At 54.8% G+C, this 16,125-nt stretch overlaps 3 protein-coding genes across 3 annotated transcripts; all 3 read right to left on the bottom strand.

Moving 5' to 3' along the window:
* Positions 1–7: 7 nt before the first annotated feature.
* Positions 8–2,889, bottom strand: P174DRAFT_469899 (cellobiose dehydrogenase; the record flags this gene model as incomplete). Its single annotated transcript, XM_024830577.1, has 12 exons — positions 8–207; positions 260–302; positions 357–586; positions 639–730; positions 782–830; positions 877–970; positions 1,016–1,137; positions 1,190–1,685; positions 1,737–1,936; positions 2,005–2,557; positions 2,606–2,784; positions 2,841–2,889. 12 exons carry the CDS (start codon positions 2,887–2,889, stop codon positions 8–10), a joined length of 2,307 nt encoding a protein of 768 aa, XP_024688248.1.
* Positions 2,890–3,922: 1,033 nt separating this feature from the next.
* On the bottom strand, positions 3,923–7,272 carry P174DRAFT_438097 (sulfatase domain protein). The gene is made up of 3 exons (XM_024826454.1): positions 6,515–7,272; positions 5,939–6,441; positions 3,923–5,846 (listed from the first exon to the last, which is right to left on the bottom strand). Exons 1-3 carry the CDS (start codon positions 6,829–6,831, stop codon positions 4,084–4,086), a joined length of 2,583 nt encoding a protein of 860 aa, XP_024688247.1. The 5' UTR covers positions 6,832–7,272; the 3' UTR covers positions 3,923–4,083.
* A 1,788-nt stretch (positions 7,273–9,060) lies between these two features.
* Positions 9,061–15,704, bottom strand: pksP (polyketide synthase alb1; the record flags this gene model as incomplete). The annotated part of the gene is made up of 6 exons (XM_024828731.1): positions 9,061–9,568; positions 9,625–10,735; positions 10,791–11,546; positions 11,603–15,033; positions 15,077–15,369; positions 15,418–15,704. The coding sequence occupies 6 exons, from the start codon at positions 15,702–15,704 to the stop codon at positions 9,066–9,068; spliced, it is 6,381 nt and encodes a 2,126-aa protein (XP_024688246.1). The 3' UTR covers positions 9,061–9,065.
* Positions 15,705–16,125: the final 421 nt, after the last annotated feature.

The following is a 16,125-nucleotide window of genomic DNA, read 5'->3' as shown; positions in this document are numbered from 1 at the left end:
ATGCAAACTAAGTAGCCAACGCAAGAATCCGATCCGCCGCACGCTCAGCGGCAATCACGATATACGCCGAGGGATTGCTAGTGACCATACCGGGGAAGATACTCCCATCCACGACGAACAGGTTGTCGGTGCCGTAAACCTTGGTATTGGTATCCACCACCGCCGTGCCGCCCTTTCTTCCGTCGTCGGTGCCCATTTTGCATGTCCCTGGGTGGTCAATGGTCAGCATGAGTTGACACAAAGTGAGTCTAGCACTTACCCAGCCAGTGATTCGCGCGTCTGGTGCTCGCCGTGATTTCCATCTATAGGAGTTAAGAGTTAGAATCACGGACCTGGTAGCGTTGAGTAGAACATACCGTATTGACAAACTCTGCAGCCGTGATATTCGGCGCAGGATAGGTCCAGTTCAGCCCGACCCCCTTGAGCGCATTCTGCATGTTGATGAGGCCCTGGATGACGGCGTCGACGTCGTGCTGGTCCCGCAGGTAAGGGAGCGTCGAGACGACGGTATCCAGGTTCGCGGTGATGGTCATGCGTCCGCGTGAGGTAGAGCCACGGCCGAGGTATTGGCTCATGACGACGGCGTCTAGACAGTTTAGCTGGGTTTTTGTTTTTTTCATGGGCGATGCAGCACTTACGGTCATCGGCTGTGCCATGGCCTCCTTCCATTCTGGAGGTCCACTGGATCTGCCGGGTGATGCCGTCGGCACCGCGGATTTCGTCGAAGAAACTGATGGTCAGTAAGACTGTGGATGTAGATGATTGGCGACGGGGTACTTACATTGGACCGATGTTAGGGGCGGACTGGGTTAGGACGCCGATCCGATTGTCTGACATGGTCAGAAACGTGCTTCAAATAGCTAGGCCAAAACTTACTGAGATAGTTCGACGCATCGCTCTTGATCGGGTCATCGTACGCGGCGTAAAAGTCATAGAAGACAATGTCGGGGTGCGTAGCAACAGTATCCGTCTATTTTGGTCAGTTCAAAACCGATCATCAGGTAGAGTGACTTACATTGACGTGATCCACAAGATTCATGCCCACGGGAAGGTTGATCCAGGCCGACTTGTCGATCATCGTGGGTCCATCACTTGAGCTCTTCACGATATCCAACTGATCCGCCGGTCCAATACCACCTTGTCCGCATTAGCGAAGTCCCAATGACAAAACAAAAAAAGGCAAAATTACTTCGCATCAAGATCCTAGCCGAGCCAAACGTCCCCGCCGAAAGAACGACACGCCCCGTCTTCGCCGTGACGTTGACGACGCCCTCGTATCCGCCATCCAGGAAGGGCTCCACCTCCACACCAGTGACGTGCCCATCGGCCGTGCGAACCACTCGCTTGACGGTCGTGTTCATCCAAAGCTTAAAGTTGCTTCGCTTGCTGGCAGACACAAGGTACGTCGCCATGGGGCCGCCGCGCTCGCCGTGGGAGAACATGTATGGGGTATGGCCGTAGGTATGGTTCTTCCACGATGGGTTGTCGTTCAGGGTCAGTTCCGTCCAGCCAGCTGCTTGGAGCCCGCCCGCGATGACATTGTAGCCCTGCTGCATGTAGATCTTTCCGTCTGCGGAAGGATGGACGGTCCAGGGGATGCGGCTGAAGACCCGGTTTGTCGGCGAGACCATGTCCTCCGCTTGCCAGCCAGCGGGGAAATTGTAGGTCCAGTCAAGGGGGTATGGCTGTTCCCCGTCATTAACGTTGATGCGTCCATAGATCAGAGAGAGACATACCTTCCACCACAAGGCCGCATTAACCGCGGTCCCTCCTCCCAAAACGCAACCCGCCATCTGGTCGATATCGTCGCAGGCGATCCCTGCGGAATCGTGCCAAATCTGATTGCACAGCCCCGGCACGTCAAATCGAGTCAGGTTAGTCCCAACCAGCCAGTCAGGCTTCATGGTTCCACCCCAACGGCCGGAGGACGGGGCCCCTTCTCGATCAACAACACGCTGTGTCCGGCCTCGCTAAGCCGGTCCGCGACGACAATCCCGCCTGCACCACCACCGACAACGACATAATCAAATGTCGTTCCAGGCGGCACTGGCACTCCGACAGGACCCGTGCCACCACCGCCACCGGAGCAATCACCAGGAACAGTCTTGTTCGCCAGCGCCGCCCACTTCTCATACGACGCACTAGCAGCCGACGCATCAAGCTTCGCCACCCAGATCCCCTGCGCATCGTGCTGCTGCAGCGTAATCTCCGCAGGGCAGGACGGGTTCCCCGGCGCAGCGACGGACTGCGCCCACCCGAGCACCAGCTGTTTGGCGCTGGTTGGCGCAGACCCCGTCACACCGTTGTGGTTCCACGCGAGACAGCCCTGGCAGCGGAAGAGCAGCGTGTAGTGCGTTGCGTTGACGGACGATGAGATCTGCGTGAGGGTTGCGTTGCCGCCGTACACGTCGGGCATGGTATAGCCCGAGCTGAAGCGGAAGGAGGTCAGGATCTCGTCCTTGTACGGCCACGCCATGAGGAGGAGGTTGCTGGTCATGCTTCCCTTGAGGGAGATGCCGCACCATCCTGTTTTGGTGGCGTCGGTGGATGCGCATTGCTTTGTCTAGTTAGCTAGGTGGACAAAGTTGGTTGGGAGCGCCATTACCAGGTATCCGATGAACTCGGTCACGTCTGTCGTCAACGCTGTGCTGGGGAGGGCCACGCCGAAGGTGAGACCGCCTGCGGTCTGGCTCGTGGGCACTGTCCACGTATCAAACGTGATGCCCGTGGCGGGGTCGGTGTAGACCACCGGGGTGCTCGACTGGGCCCAGCATGGTTCCAGCACTAGCCAGAGTTAGCTAACAGTCCAGTAGTTCAGGCCAGTAAATATCATGACAGACCCATGCTGACCGCGAAGAACGCGGCGCAGAGACGGTTGAAGAGCTTCATCACCAGCGAAGCACAGCGTCGGGGGTAGATCAGAAAAGGGCTCGTGTCAGCACTCGTCGAGAAGAGGGCGACACAAGTTGAAATACCAGGGCCGACGCGTACACAGGACCGATAAAGAAGTGTAACATCCCGTCTGGGCATCCATGCTGCACCCTGCCCAGGAGGATCACTGTCACGGTATTGGCCCGGCCTGAGGGAGATCCTGTGCGTAGGACAGAGCATGTTCTGGATAAATTGGATATGTCATTTCATATCTTCCCGCAAGGGGCTCGGAGTCTCGGCGCGGTTTGAGGTTTACATGTCCAGGAAATGCAACACTCTCATTTGCTAGACGAAGCCATTGCACCAGGAGATTATCCGTGGAGTCTTGGAGACGGGTGTCGCGGATAAATAAGACCGGGTAGGTATAGCGCCGTTTCTGGAGATAGGCGATCGGCGTCACAATTACTGAGATGGGAGCGGGGAATTGCTCTGCAGACCCTGAATAATGCGGAGTGCATGCTGCAGACGTCTCGTCTCGGTCTGTGGGTGTTGGATAAATCTGCCGGCAGCATACTAATATCAACGTGGCCGGAGAATACTTGCGGTTGTCTGTCGTGCATGCTTAACATCCACCTATAGCGACGGCCCAGACTCTCCAATTTAGCAAGTGCTTAATATATCGTGCTGACGCCTGAGCATATATTCCAGTCTCGTGCTGATTCTTGAAGAATGTAACTGTTCAGCTGACCGTGCTAGCCTAATGAAACATTAGCCAGGAGGACGTCCATCCACAGGCTATACAGAGGAAGACAGGCGGTTACCTCAATCAGATCATATGGCCCCTGTCAAGTACAGACCATGGCACGATTTCTATAGCATTAGTCTGTCAACCAGTGACGCTTCGGGCCGCCTACCGATGATGAGTGACAAAGCGCTGATCTTATCCTACATTCCAAAACTCATACCAATGTTGAAGCATACTCCAATGTATGATTGAATTCGACATGTATTCCAAAATAATATGTACAATCGCTTCAAAAAAAATTGTCCAGTTTGTTTGGGACTCCAACGAACTGGGAAGGTGTGTACGCCTGGAGGTCGGGTATATCGACAAGATGCAATATGTGATATGAAAATGCAAACGGCAGAGCTTAAGAGCATGTACAAGGGGAGAACTTAAAAAAAAAGAGAAGGCCAGAAAATATGCAATCGTCAGTGCTTGGGCCCGGGACGATACCGGTAGCGACGCCAGTTTTCTCCCACCCACCATGAGGCAACATGAGCGGCGTCCCGGACCCAGTTGGTCACTTCCGGCCCGTACTGTTTTTCGAGTTTGCGGGCCAGATCAATCAGATCAAAGTTCTTGATCGGGTGGAGTTCGTTGGGATCCTTTTCCAGATCCGTGAACCGCCACTCCAGATCGTCGATGAGGGGGATGACGAGTCGGTAGGCTGGTTTGGCGGCGGAGCGCACTGCCAGCCAGGACCCGCCCGTGTTCATCACGGTGAACTGCCAGTCTTGCTTGCCGTCCTGTTCGGGGATCAAGGGCCGAATCATCGACTGGCCTTCATAGAGGGACAGCACGTCCTTGGCCGCACGGGTGGCCTTTTTCTCCAGCGAAGAGGACTCGATCAGGAGATCCAGGATCGTCGGCACGATCTGGTCCGAGATTACGGGCGACGTGATCTCGACGGGCGGGAGTTTGGGGTGCGCAAACACGATGGGAACCTGGAAGCTACCGATATGCGGATTGTCGTAGGGAGTGACCCCTCCGTCGTTGGGAAGAGATAATCCGTGATCGCCGGCCATGACGAGCAGGGTCTCGTCTGCAACTCCTTTCTCCTTGAGAATGTCCATGATCTCCGCCAGCCAGTTGTCAATGAAACCGATGGTGTTCAGATATTTGTTGAGATCATCCTTGGCCTTGAAGTTCTTGTCGCCCATAAAGTGCTGGTAGCTGTTATTTGGCATACCCCACGGATGGTGAGTCGTACCGGTCAGATGGGTGATAAACAGTCGCTTGTGCTCCCGCTCGGCGTCGTCGATGGCATCGCGAAAGTACTCGCGGAGCTCAGTGTCGGGGTATCCATAATAGTTGATCTCCTTCGACTTGACCGGCCAGTGCTTGGCACTGGGGCTTTCCAGCTGCTCCTTAGCGAGAATGTCCTTGAAACCCAGTCGCGGCGTCAGCTCGTTTTGCTTGTCGTAGCCCTCGGTCACGGACTGCATCCACTTGGAGTGCCAGGGCCACGAGGTGAAATCCTTGGTTCGGTTCGCGATGTCAATCTGACGGTTCAGGGCGTTCAGGACATGCGGCATGCACGGTTGGTAGATGTGATGCTTGTACTCGCGGTTGAAGTCGGTCACCAGTGGGGTAACGCCGCAGAGGGTTCCGACCAGGCTCTTGAGCGTGTAGGTGCCCGTGGTGAAGGCATTGCGGGCGCTGATGCCGCCGAACGCTTTTCTACCATTGTGTGCAGCAGGGTCGCGCGGGAAGCCCGAATCAAAGCCGGTGAGATACTCCGCTGTTCGGGTCAACTCGGCCAGTTTGTGCTGCACGGTATCGGGGATGGTGTGGTTCGTGTGGGAATCAGCGATGCGGTTCCACATGAACGAGTCCTTGCGCAGCGGAAAGACGTCCGCGCGGGTGCTCTCCAATTTCAGCAGGATGACGTGTTTGATGCTCACGTTTCCGCTGGCGAGTGCTTCCTTCAGGGGCTCTAGCACGGGATTCTGTAGATTGGGGATGTGCAACGGATCCTGGGCCGGGTTGTAATGTAGCGGTGGAGGACGACGGCGATGATGCGGTTTGTGATCCGGTCCGTGATCCGGTCCGTGATGCGGTCCATGATGCGGTGGATGATCGTCCTCGAATCCCGGATACCAATCCTCGAACCCGGCGATCGGATCGCTCGGCAGCCAATCCCACCTCGGCACCTTATCCAGCGCCGTGCGACCTTCCAGCCAGCGGTAGTCTCCCGGCATCACGTCGGCATCGATCGGTGACCCGCCGCGGTTCGCCGGGGCGAATGGGACGACGGGCAGCGCCCCGGACAGGAACATGTACGAAGGATTGGGGGGCGAAGGCATCGGAGGAGCACATATGCGCCGAAGAAGAGGAAGACGGCCAGACGTTTGAACAGCGATTCGTGATGTCTGACGGGGGTCTCGTGACTCATCGGGTCGAGGAGAAACACCGAGTCTCCGTCCTCACTCTTGTCGTCCAGGTAATCATCCACCGCAATCTGTTCATACCGCTCGGGATCCATGGGACTGGTCTTCCTCCTCCATTGCGGGCAGCGAATACTCCAGATCCGTTGCGCTAGCCTCTGCAGGGGAGTCACCAGGATCCGTAAGACCCCACCCGTGACTCGGTGGACGGGTGCCGCCAGGAACCAGGAGGCGGCAATTATGATGGCTTCCACGATTAGAAATCCTGTCAATCCGGTGAGTAGGGTCCGAAAGGCAGCCGCATCGCTCTGAAAAGTGCGGATTTGTCGCCAGTGGATCTCGGCGCCGGTCACGACGTAAAAGGAGGTGGCGGAAGACGCCATGCCAGACATCAGCAAACTAGTGAGAGAAACAATATAATCAGTTATCAGTGTTTCAGACGGGTTTCAGAAGGAATGGGTTGATAATCTACCTGAATGGCACAGTGCATAGTGCAGCGAGAACGGCGCCAGGTCGCCAGGGGATGGTTTGGGTGAGCAGACGGACGACAAGGATAAAGATGACATCCTGGAAAAAGAAGGTCGGACCCCACAGAAGCAATTTGGCCGGCGGTAATGAGTAGAGATGAGCAGCTATGTGTAAGAATTTGGCCCAGATCAGTGAGATGAAGGTCAGGGTGAAGAAGAATTTCCGCGATACACTCCACCACCGGTCGAAGGTGTGCGCGGGGGAATCTCGGACGACTCGAACGAGTTGATCGACGAGCTCGGAGAGCTTGGAGAAGTGCATGACGATCAAGGAGAAGATGGCAGCTTCTCAGCGATAATGATTATGTTATGTTATGTTATTTTAATCGGATAGGGGAACTCGCATAGCCCACGACGGGGCACGCGATCAGCAAGAATTGCTACGAGAGGGAGACATCCGCATTCAACAAGACGAAGAACGCATCGATGAGGATGAGAAGATGACGAAGCTCTTGTTGAAAGAGGAGCTCGCAAGGAATGAAGAGTCAAAGAGATGTGGCAATGAATGGAGGAAAGGAGAGGATGACAGTAATCAGAAGAAGAGAATTTATCGGTGTCTTTTAAGAGGAGACGAACGATGTCACTCTAAGTCGGCCTTGGGATTAGCTTGGAAGCTCTTTGGACTCGAGAATCCACTCTGGGCAAGGCAGACACTAGGTACTACTACTCCATCGTCCGTACAGTAGTCTACAGCGCCGGTAGGAGCCGCAGGATTGGGATGGATTACTAGATTACTAGGGACTATTGAGATCAGGCACAGTTGGAAGACCCTCCGCCACACAGTTTGAAACACGAGATTGGAGACATGGATTCAACTTGACCCTGGAACCTAGACCCTAGACCCTGGGGCGTTGGATTTGGCCCCTGATTGAGCGCCAGTTCTTGCCCGTCAGAGGTAAGAAAGCCTAATACGCCAATGATCGGTGGGAGAATCATCCAAGTGGAGAAGATGCCTTATTTTAGAAGTGCGGAGTCCCTGAAATAAACGGCCCCAGGCTCCCAGCAGCTGATTTTTTGACTTTCACTTGAAGACGAAAGCTCTATGATATTGACATTCTATACAGAGTATTGTGTTCTTCTTGAGCATACTGAGATGAGTGGCTAAGATCAATCACCATGAGGCAAGATCCTGACTTCGGTTGCCTCCTTTTGGATCCTTTTCCCTTTCATTTTATGCCCAGAATAGACGCTTTTTTTATGTGATCCCTAGGCTAAACCCAAACGGGCAGGATGACACACGCTCAGGGTCAGACCCAGTGATCCCTTTCCTGTTTGGGACTGGCCACACGGGGCAGTGTCTCTAAATTTGGCCAATCACATCTAGCAATGTGTCAAAGTAATTCCCAAGTGTTTTATGATTGGTTCTCTTTGCTCGGCTATCCGGAGTCCTGTCTCATCTTCCCCTCTCTGGCCTCAATGCTCGAGGTGATGAGTGATCTTGATTACTATTACTTGGAGACATGGGGGAGAACAAAGGATGACAGATCACACCAGGACATGGCGTTCTTAACTGTATGTGCACCCTCGTTCTCTCACAGGAGTCAGGACTCGGCCTGAACTACAGTTGATGGAGTCTATTCCATCCTTCGTTGGAGATCCTCTCGGACAAACATCGGTGAGATCAGAGGGGCAGTTGATCGTGTGATCCTGACCTATCAAATTAGCTTGCTTCCCATTAGTCTGGTTCTATATTCAATAGATCATAGGCCATCGTAAGACCAAAAAAAAACACTCACCCTTTTGCAATAATCATAGACAAAAGCATTGAATTGACGAGTCCAGATAAGCTTGCTCTGTAAGACAGTTGATGTAACATTGACACTGCGGAATTATGCATTCATATCATCCAGCATCAAAGTGATCGAATCATCGACCTCGGTCTTGGTGGTAAAGCAATAACGTGCTCAGCTTATGACAGCGTAGATCTCATGTTCGGCTTGAACCGCGATCCTCGGCGCCCCTTCTAGAACTTCTTAGCTGTTTGAGAAAATGAACTTGATTTAACAATGGAGGGCTTGACACAGCCATAGTACATATCCCATCGAGAGAAAATCTGCCTCAGTCACTTACTTCGGCTGGGACGCCTAAGGCCGTCTCTGCGGTCCCGTGACTTAAACATATATTTGTACAGCGAACAGTCAACACACTCTTGACCTTGTCACCAACACACAGCCAAGGCAGCTTCATCAATCGTCATCAAACGTCAATGGCATCGAAGAGCATCATCAAAAAATGTCAGCACCGGCAGAACCCCCGGCTCTTGGCATATCCAAGCCTCGTTCAAGAATAGTCCTACTAGGTTACTACAAGGCTGTGTACAAGACAGGCCACGTCCATGTTGGCGTTTCAGACATTCAGAAAAGACATCCATTACATACTGCAAACGCAACTAAAATCGGGTTAAGTTACAGTTGAGAAGGGGAGTAAAGTACATGTTGCGATTATTAGCCGGAAAAAAAAAGAAAACAATTTAGGTATGCACAACTCCACCCCAACCTAGGAACTCATGGCCTTGGCCATGAATTCCGACAACTCCTTCGCTTTCTGTCCTGTCGTCATGGTGAAATGGTTCGCTTCCTCCATCACATGGATTCCGCCAATGTTTTGTGGTCCGACCAGAGTATCCCATTTATTTGGCCCCAGATCCGTGCGGTCGTTGAGCAGCCACTTCATTTCTCTCGGGTCCTCGGATCCATCCTCTGCAGGCTCCGGCCGGGGATCGCCTGGCTTGCCGCAGACCCCGTCCTTGGCCCAGATCAGGTAGGTCTTGGGTATCTTCTTGGCCCATTTGCTGTCGTTGAACGGCAGGGGAACCGCTTTGTAGGCATCCAGCGAGTCGATGAAGGCAAGGAAGTGTGGTAGGAGCCAGTCGGGAGGCGCCCGCTTCCCGTCGCCAAAGAGCCCGATCGAGTTGAAGAACTTGTAGAGACGAGGGGGCAGCTTCTCCAGACCGATGGGGAAGGGCGAGTCGAGCAGGAGCAATCGCTCCACCTCCTCCCCTTCCTCCAGGATCAGCTGACGGGCCGCGTCGAACGCGCAGATGCCACCGGCCGACCAACCCCAAAGCTGTAGGGTCCCTTGGGCTGCCGGCGGCGGATCTCAGCGAGATATGGCTCGGTCAGTTCGTCGAGACTGCACGTGAGGTTCTGAGGTGTCTTCATGTAAGGGCAGTTGAGGCCGTAGACACAGACATCGGGGGAGAGGGCCGGAATAGTCGCGTAGGAGGAGGCGGAGCCCGAACCGTCTGGAAACATGAAGAGCCTTTTGGTGGCGGTGCGGGGGTTGCCCTGAAGAAGAATCGAGCTCGCCGGAGGATGTTGAGTGGCCTTGGGTTTCTTGTTGTCAATCCTCTCGAGGAGCCTGATGGGTTCTGAGACAGGCGTAGCTGCAGGGACAATCTTGGGCTTCAGATCCAGAGCAGCTTGGACCGCATCGAGTGTCGGGTTCTCGAGGAAGAACTCCGAAGGCAGGTCAATGTCAAGTGTCTCTCGGATCCGACCGAGCACGGTCAGGGACAGCAGAGAGTCCATGCCCATCTCTGGCAAGCTGTCGCTGGGGTCAATGTCTTTGACCGACACCCCGATCTCCTCGGCGATGATGCTGCAGATGCTATTCCAGACCTTGTTTTGTCCATCCTTGGACGCCACTTGCTTCACAGGAGACGGAATTCCAGGAGAGGTAAGTCCGCTGGAAGCTTCGGACGATGCGTCGCTGTTGAAAGAGAACTTGGACTCGGGCTCGCTGGACGGCTCGGGGCTGCTGCTGTCGCAGAAGCCCTTCTCCGCCAGGTATGCCTTGAAATCCTTGATGGTCGGATAATCCATGAACACGGACGATTCAAGATCAAGGTTCAGTTCTTCACGGTATCTACCGGTCACTGTCAAGGAGAGCAGCGAGTCGACCCCGTAGTCGGCAAAGTTGAGACTGTCGGTCATTTCAGCCTCGGACAGACCAACCTCCGCAGCCAGGATCTCTAATGCCCGTGCAACCACTGGTGATGCAGCACGTGCGTTGCTTGGGTTGGGCTTGGGAGGACCAGTGACCCTGATAGGGGGAGGAGCTTTCTTCTCCCCAATGGGCTTGGCTGACGACGGCGCACTGGCGGTCTTGGACCCTCCGACTGGCGGAAGAACCGTATCCAGGATCTTTCGAGCTAACGCTTGGAACTATAGACCGATGTCAGCAAAAATCTTCTGTCAGTTGATGCCTGGAGATATATACCTTAACCCCCCCGTACACAGCGATAATCTCGTCCCCCTCAAAGACATAGACGTCGCCCGCCCAGATGGAGTCCTTCCACGGCTGCATCTTCACATATGTCTGGTAAGTAGCGTCGCCGGAGAACTTCTTCAGGCAGCGCATGGAGTCCCATCCGTGGTTGACGAATACCTGATTCTTGGAGTCGGTCGCATCGCTGGCGTTCATGATGAACCCAGACAGATGGCCGAAACTGTCGATCCAGAAGGGGTTGCGATGGAAGTTGCCCGCAGGGGCTTGGAACTTGACGCGCGCCGTGGCTTCGTGCTGATTGCTGTCCAGGATGACTTCCTGGATGGCCTTGAAGTTTTCGTCATAGTCCACCAGAGCAGCAAACAGCTTGTACACCATGCCTCGCTGCATGCGGTGAGCCTCTCCGGTCTGCGCCTTATCCTGCAGGAGAGAGACGCTTCGCTTGATCAGGTAGGAGGTTCTCTTCCACTCTGTCTCGCGCTCGGCGCAGTTGAAGAGCTTGACAGTGCAATTGGCGTGCTCGACCGTTTTCTTGCCGTCTGCGTTCACAGACCAGACTTGCACGCTCGCCTTCTGCTCGGCCCAGCTCATCACCGCCGAGACCCTGAAGAACTGATCACCAGACTTGGCTATGAGAGGCCTAGGCACTGTCATGTCGCAGACATCCAGACCCAGGCCCTGGTACTCTGGTTTGTATTTGGTGATCAAGTGGTCGACGAGCGTTTGCGCAATGTCAGCGTAGAGAGACTACATATATGGAATTAGCTTTCTCATTGAAGTGGTGAGTGCAGTCAAAAACTTACCGATGGCGTAAGAGCCACTCCATTGACCTTGTGGCCCTGAATAACACGATTGAGTTCTGGATCCGCGATATTATTCTCAACCACCAACGTTGCCGTGTTTCCGTCCTCTCGGCATTCCACAATCTTCTGCGCCGCGGTCGTGAGGAAGGTAGACTTGGGAGCCGATACCTCCGCGGTAACCGGAGCCCCCTTGGTAAGGCAAAAGTTGTTCGTGTAAGGGATCCAGTAATTCTTCAGGTCCCAGCCGTACCGGGGTAAATCAAGCACCTCGTGGGCCGAGCTGAAGTCCTGGTGGAATTCCTTCCAGTTGAGCTCGACGCCTGCAAGGTGCAATGTCGAAAGACAGTTGGAGAGGATCTTCCATGGATCGTCATCGCGGCGGAGTGAAGGAACGGTAGCCGCCTGCGGACCAAAGGTGGACTTGATCATTCCTGAGCAGATAGGATGCGAGCCCACTTCGACCCAGAGTGTGGCGTCATTCATCAACTTGGCGTGCCGAGTCGCCTCAAGAGCGCCAAGGAAGTTGACTGCTTCCCGACAATGCTTTACCAAGTACTTCGGGCCAAGGACGTTGTAGTTCGACTCCGTGATTACCTCTCCGTTCAGGGCAGAGACGAATGGGACCGCGGGCTTGTGGAAAACGACTCCCTGAGCGCTCTCTTCGAACGACTCAAGAATCGGGTCCACTTGGGCCGAGTGGAACGCGAACGGAACTTTGAGCTTGGTGGACTTGAGGTTCTGGCTGGAGCACTGCTGTGCCAACTCGTCGATTCGACCGCTGAGCCCGCTGATGACCGTCTCGGTGGGACCGTTGATGCAGGCGACGGCGTGGGCCTCTGGATCAAGCAGATGCTGAATCTCGGAGACGGCAGCCTTGACGGCAAGCATGGCGTGGGTCCCCTTCTGACACTGCTCCGTGAGAAGCTGAGCGCGACGGCCACAGAGGTAAATCGTGTCACTGGTGGACAACACGCCGGCAGTGTTCAACGCTGCGTAATCTCCCAGACTGTGACCCAGAACAAAGGCAGGAGTGACACCAAGACCCTTCCAGTAGTCGACCAGAGCCATTTGGAGGCATGTGGTTCCCAGCTGTGTCACGACAGGGCTCAGTTCTTCCACAGGCACACTGCCATCAATCAAAGGGAGAATAGAGGGAAACCCTTGGCTTTGAGCAATGCAATCGAGTCGGTGAACGGTGCTTCTGAATGCGGCACAATCCTCGTACAATTGCTTGCCCATCCCAGTGTACTGAGCTCCCTGGCCGGTGAAGACGAACCCAGTCTTGGGGGCTGTGGCAGGCACGGGAGTGGTGACATCTTGATCGGCACGTTGACGCAGGGCTTCACGGATATCCTTCACGCTCGATCCGACAGCGGTGACCCTGAATGGGTGATGCATGCGACGCGCAGTGGTGGTATAAGCCAGACTGGCAAGGAACCGTCGCTCATTCGCCGGCGACGAGGGCGCATGCGTGTTGATGTACTTGATCAAGGCGTTGATGTTGCGCTTCAGCGCACTCTGGGACCGTGCCGTCACAGACACAACATGCACATTCCGGGGATCCTGTCCAGTGATCTCGCGTAGGGGAGCATCTTCCATCAGGAGAGCAGTGTTACCGCCCGCAGCAGAGAAGTTATTGATGAACATCTTCCGCTTGCCCGAGACCGGTCTGTTCCAGGGGGTTGGCTTGAAGGCAATATGGACATTGCGCTGGGCCAGATCCGTGGGGAAGTTGTGGTTGATCTTCGTTTTGATGCCGCAGTGCGGAGGAATCATGTTCTGCTTCAACATCAACAGCACCTTGACCAAGGATGTCACTCCGGAAGCCGATTCGCCGTGCCCGATGTTCGACTTGGCGGAACCAAGGTAAAGGGAATTGGCCGGGCCGCGGCGGTAGTCGGGTGCGAAGACGTCCAGGACGGACTGCATCTCGACGGCGTCACCCGCCTGAGTGCCGGTTCCGTGCATTTCCACGTAGCCGACCTCGTGTGGGTTGGTGTTGGTGTCGTTGAGGAGCTTGTTGAAGATGAACGCCTGCGCGCCGACATGAGGACGGGTAATGGAGACGGCTTCGGCCGAGTGGTTGGTGTAGGCGCCATTGATGATTCCCAGAATGGGATCGTTGTCAGCCTCGGCATCCTCCAGACGCTTCAGGACGATCGTGCCCACCCCGTCAGCCCGGCAGTAGCCATCCGCGCCGTCATCAAAGGTGTTGCAGTTCCCTGTCCGAGACAAGAAGTGGCCACGATCCAGACCGGCATGGTTGTCAGGGTTGGTGAGGAGGTTCACTCCACCACTGATGGCGGTGTCGCAATCATTCCTCCAGATGGCGTTGCAGGCCAAGTGGATGGCAGCAAGACTGGACGAGCAGGCGGTATCAACGCTTACACTAGGGCCACTGAACTTGAAGTAGTAGTTGATTCGACCAGGCGTGAATGCTCGGTTGCCGCCAGGAATGAAGTATGTGTCGATATCCTGACCGCTGTTGATCTCACGATAATCGTCACTGGTCATACCCATGAAGATGCCGACGCGGTCTCTCTGAGTGGATGGGCTGCTGTTCGGGACAAAGCCTGCCATTTCCAGAGCCTCGTAAGCCGACAACAGCGCCAGTCGCTGTGCAGGATCTGCCTGAAGGGCCTCTCGGGGAGACATGTTGAAGAAACGGGCATCGAATAGACCGGGCTCGTTGATCCAGCAACCGTATGGAACCTTGCTGGTGTTTCTCTTTGCACCGGTCAAGTCCACGTGCGCGTCAACATCCCATCGCTCAGGTGGGACCTTTTTGTGAACGTCCAGACCTTTGTACAACAAGTCCCAAAAGGCTTCGACGCCATCTGCCTCGGGGAAACGCCCCGACATTCCGATAATGGCGATTTTAGACCGTGACGCGTTGCCCGTAGCATTGGGAGCGGTCGGGTCCATTTGAGGAGCGCCGACACCGGTGTCTACCTCGACCTGGCAGTTTCCCATACGCTGGAGCGCAGTAACCAAGCCTTGTGTGGCATTGCTGGCGATAGGGAGAATCCTCCAGGGCTTGTCGTTGGCAGCCTGGACGATGGACAGGCAGGACTCTGTGACTTTGTCCCAGCAGATCTTGCGCAAGAGGATTTCCTCCAGAGCCACCTTCAACAGATCACGCATGCTCTTTACCTGGACCAGCTTCCCTGTGTTGCTCGAGACCAATGGAACCCGCGGCGTGTGGCGCGAAATTACGTCGTCGGGGCAGAAGCTGAGGATATCGCGAATCTCTCGGTCATTGTACAGATGCGGTGCGTGGTACGGACCGCTGACTCCAGGAGCCTTGAAGTGTTTGTACTCCTTTGGAAGACCTTCTTCGATGAACTTGTCGAGAATGTCGGGTGGTGCGCTGATGGTGAGACCTTTCGATCCAACTGCGCTGATGTATGGTTGCGACGAGGGGTAATTCCCTGGTATGTCAGTATTTTCCTTCCATTTGGCCATTCACTGTACTTACTCGCTTCTTAACGAAATTGCTAATCAGGATGGCGGCGTCTGCCTCATTAATCTCAGAGACGAGGATCGACCAGCTGCCGGAAGATGACTCCGTCGAGTCCACCATCTCTCGGACTCTCATGACACAAAGCCCGAGGTGAATAGTCAATGTGACGACCTCGACTGCCAGCGGCAGTAGTTCTCCGACATTCTTGCACGAGCTGACAGCGGCGCAACTCAACATACCCGTACATGAACCCAGAAGGCCGTCATCCGAGGAAGGATATGGATGCCCACGATCACCGTGGTAACTGCCTAGGATCAGCCATGTTTTGGGATCGTTTTGAAAAGGCACTTACTCGATGAAACATCCCAGTTGATAGATACAGGTCAACGCACTCCCCAACGCAGGGTTTGTCCCTGACTCACGATGCCGAGCAAGCAAGTCGGCGATGCTGGTGAACCGCGGGAAGAGTGTGCGCTGAGAAGGCGGCAGCCTGGTGATTTCTTGACGCAGTGCATGGAAGCATCTTTCGATGAACGAGGCGACGATAGTATGGTTCTTCGCCTGCAATAGGTTGCGGAGGCCTTCGTCACAGCTGATTGTCTGATCTCCAAAGAGATAGATGCGACGGAGATCCTCCATGGCGACTGGTTTGCGCGGCCTGTGACTGCAAGGAGTAGTGGTTATTCTGGACCGCAGCACATGGGGTTTGGTATGAAGCAGAGAAAACAACAACCCACTCCGAAAAGAGGAGTCTTTAAGTGCAACTTAAACACGACCAGGGTCCAACCTCTTCAATGGCAAGATCCACCCGGCCTGGCCGGATAACAGGTTTGGGCATTGTCCGCTCTGGGAGATCAGATTGCATGTCTCGATTTTGGACCCCGACGCCCGTCATCCCACTTGCAAGCAGCACTGCGATTTGAGCAATGGGGGACACACAATCGGCTCTACTGCAAATCGGGAAAGGACGAAAGCATAATTCGGTTTGTTGTGAGCCTCCCAAAGCATCGCAGGAGCTTACTGTTCCCCCTTCCATGGAATTCTAGGCCCGCGAGCTGCT

This window comes from Aspergillus novofumigatus (assembly GCF_002847465.1).
Source record: "Aspergillus novofumigatus IBT 16806 chromosome Unknown P174scaffold_1, whole genome shotgun sequence".
Lineage (NCBI taxonomy): Eukaryota > Fungi > Ascomycota > Eurotiomycetes > Eurotiales > Aspergillaceae > Aspergillus > Aspergillus novofumigatus.
The sequence above is the reverse complement of the archived record's forward strand: the minus strand, read 5'-3'. Positions and strand labels throughout refer to the sequence as shown.

Bases quoted from the DNA above. Each gene is read 5' to 3' on its own strand.
- P174DRAFT_438097 (XM_024826454.1), bottom strand. From the start codon at position 6,831: ATGCACTTCTCCAAGCTCTCCGAGCTCGTCGATCAACTCGTTCGAGTC. The intron at 6,442-6,514 runs GTAGATTATCAA...TTCTCTCACTAG, and splicing joins CTATGCACTGTGCCATTCAG to TTTGCTGATGTCTGGCATGG. The intron at 5,847-5,938 runs GTACATGTTCCT...TGATGCCGGGAG, and splicing joins CCTTCGCCCCCCAATCCTTC to ACTACCGCTGGCTGGAAGGT.